At 65.1% G+C, this 2,131-nt stretch overlaps 1 protein-coding gene across 1 annotated transcript in view; it reads left to right on the top strand.

Annotated features, from left to right (window-relative positions):
- SETD1B (SET domain containing 1B) overlaps nucleotides 1-2,131 on the top strand; it is a gene marked incomplete at its 3' end in the record, with an annotated part of 23,544 nt that overhangs the window by 5,303 nt on the left and 16,110 nt on the right. Inside the window, exon 5 of the mRNA XM_008063784.2 lies at nucleotides 3-291. Coding sequence (XP_008061975.1) covers nucleotides 3-291 — 289 coding nt within the window. The remainder of the gene's footprint in view (nucleotides 1-2; nucleotides 292-2,131) is intronic.

The following is a 2,131-nucleotide window of genomic DNA, read 5'->3' as shown; positions in this document are numbered from 1 at the left end:
TCCTCCGCCTCCTCCCAGCTCTCCCCGCTGGGCCCGTTCGGCACCAGCTCCCAGCCCGGCTTCCGCGGCCCCTCGCCCCCGTCCTCGCGCCCCTCCAGCACCGGCCTGGAGGACATCAGCCCCACGCCGCTGCCGGACTCAGACGAGGACGACGAGCTTGACCTGGGCCTGGGGCCGCGGCCTCCGCCCGAGCCGGGCCCGCCGGACCCTGCCGGTCTTCTGGGCCAGACGGCTGAGACGGCCTTGGACCTGGCTGGCGACAGGACCCCGACCTCAGAGAAGATGGATGAGGTACCGCCATGTCTGTCCATCTGTCTGGGATTGGTTTTGTCGGTCTTGGATTCCCCCCCTTTCCCCGATCCATTTAGGATCGCTGGCTAAGTAAGACACAGAAGCAGCAGGACTAGGAAAGCCATCGTAGCAGTTGGGTTTAGAGAGTGAAAAGGGGGTCCAAAAGTACTAGGAACTGTGATTTAGCAGCTGGTTTGGCTCTGAGCTCCCTAGCAGCCATGGAGAGAAGGAAAATACAGCCTGTTAGTTCTGTTGCTCTCCTTGCCAGGTAGCAAGAGCCTAGACTTCCTAGAGATAAATTCTGACTTGAGCTGCTTCCGTGAGAGTGTGCTGAGACCCCATAGAGTATGGGCTGGGGTCATGGGTCTGGGCCCCCTTTTCTGTTGAGTGGCTCGGGAATGGTCGGGAAGGGTCCTGATGCTCAGGCAGCTGGGCAGAGGGATTGGCCAGAGTACGGCACTGGGGTGGCCAGGGAGCTCTCCAGCGCACTGTCTTCCATAGCTTGGAACCCCTGAAGAGATGGGAATCCATGACTGAAGTTCCTCTTCCCTTCTCCTTATCCTGCTGGCTCTAGCAGTGAAGGAGTTAAGAGCTAGCTGGGGGCGACGGCAGCCAGAGGCAGGCAGAACCGACCATCCCCCACCCCCTCTTCACCTCATCTGGTCTCTGCCCCAACCGCCAGCCTCAGAAAGTCCCACCCAGGGGGTTGGGGTGAGGGCGGCCCAACCGGCTTCCCTTGGGAAGGCACTCCGTCTGTGGGTTCCGATCCTCCCCCTGCCCGGTCCAGCCACCTGCCGCCGCTCTCCTGTAGGCTGGCCTGGGAGCTTGAGGGGCCTGGGGGGGGGGCGGGGGGCAGGGGGAGGGGTGAGGTCCGGGCTGTGCCCTGTGGGCAGACCTTCCTGGCCCTTTGCTTAGGCAGGTTTGGCTGCCTCAGGGAGGAACAGAGAGGAACTTGACCTGCCCTGGAGGGACCCACAGGTGGCTGGGGCTCCAAGGGGCCTTCAGACAGTTCTGGGGAAGTGGTTTCTGGCATCGCGGGGTTCAGGCGGGGGAGCTGACAGGTGTGCCGCGGTGGCAGCGTCCTGCCTCCCTGTTGACTGCCTGGGGCTGGGGGCGTTTGCCATGCTGACCAGCTGGCCCCGGTTTAGAAGCCCAGAGAAGCTGGCGGGAATGTGTCCCCCACCGTGCCACGGCAGGGAAGGGGAGACTGAAGCCCTGAGAGCTGGGGTCTGGGACGCCCCAGGACATAAGCCTAGGGACCCTCCTGGGGACTGGCACCTCCAGGCTGGCCCTCGGGGGCCCCCTGCTGGCGGCCGGGGGAGCAGCACCCGGGCGCCTCGTGGCTTCACCTGGCGGCCGAGCTGCTCCCATAATAAATAATCTTAGCCTTGGCCGAAGCTGAGGTGGGGCAGCCACGCAGGGGGAGACCTGTCGGGGTGGAGGCTGGCAGTTAAACGTTCAGGCTCCGGTTCCCGAGGAGCCTCGAGTCCTAGCCCTGCCACTGGTTTTGCGACTTTGGGGAAGGTGCTTTCCCTCCCTGAGTCTCAGTTTCGTCATCTGCCAGACGGGCTGGGGAGGGTGCCTGCCGCGCAGTCTCAGCCTAAGTGAGGGGCGGCAGGCGGAGCTCCAGGCCCAGCCGGGCCTGGCCCGGCGCTCAGTGCTCAGCAAATTCCTGCTGGTTCTCACCCCGGGGCCGCGGTGGCGGAGGGAGGGGCAGGGGCAGCCCGGGGGCGGGCGCAGATGGGGCCTTCCTGTGATTGGCCGGTGCGGCGGCCGGGTTAACCCTCTGTGCGCTGCGTCTTGCCTGGCCTGGGCTGCCACGGCCGGATCTCCCGGCGTC

The sequence above is a fragment of the Carlito syrichta genome, unplaced genomic scaffold, assembly GCF_000164805.1.
Source record: "Carlito syrichta isolate Samal-C Ts95f unplaced genomic scaffold, Tarsius_syrichta-2.0.1 Scaffold99379, whole genome shotgun sequence".
Taxonomy (NCBI): domain Eukaryota; kingdom Metazoa; phylum Chordata; class Mammalia; order Primates; family Tarsiidae; genus Carlito; species Carlito syrichta.
This window is presented reverse-complemented; position numbering and strand designations above follow the sequence as displayed.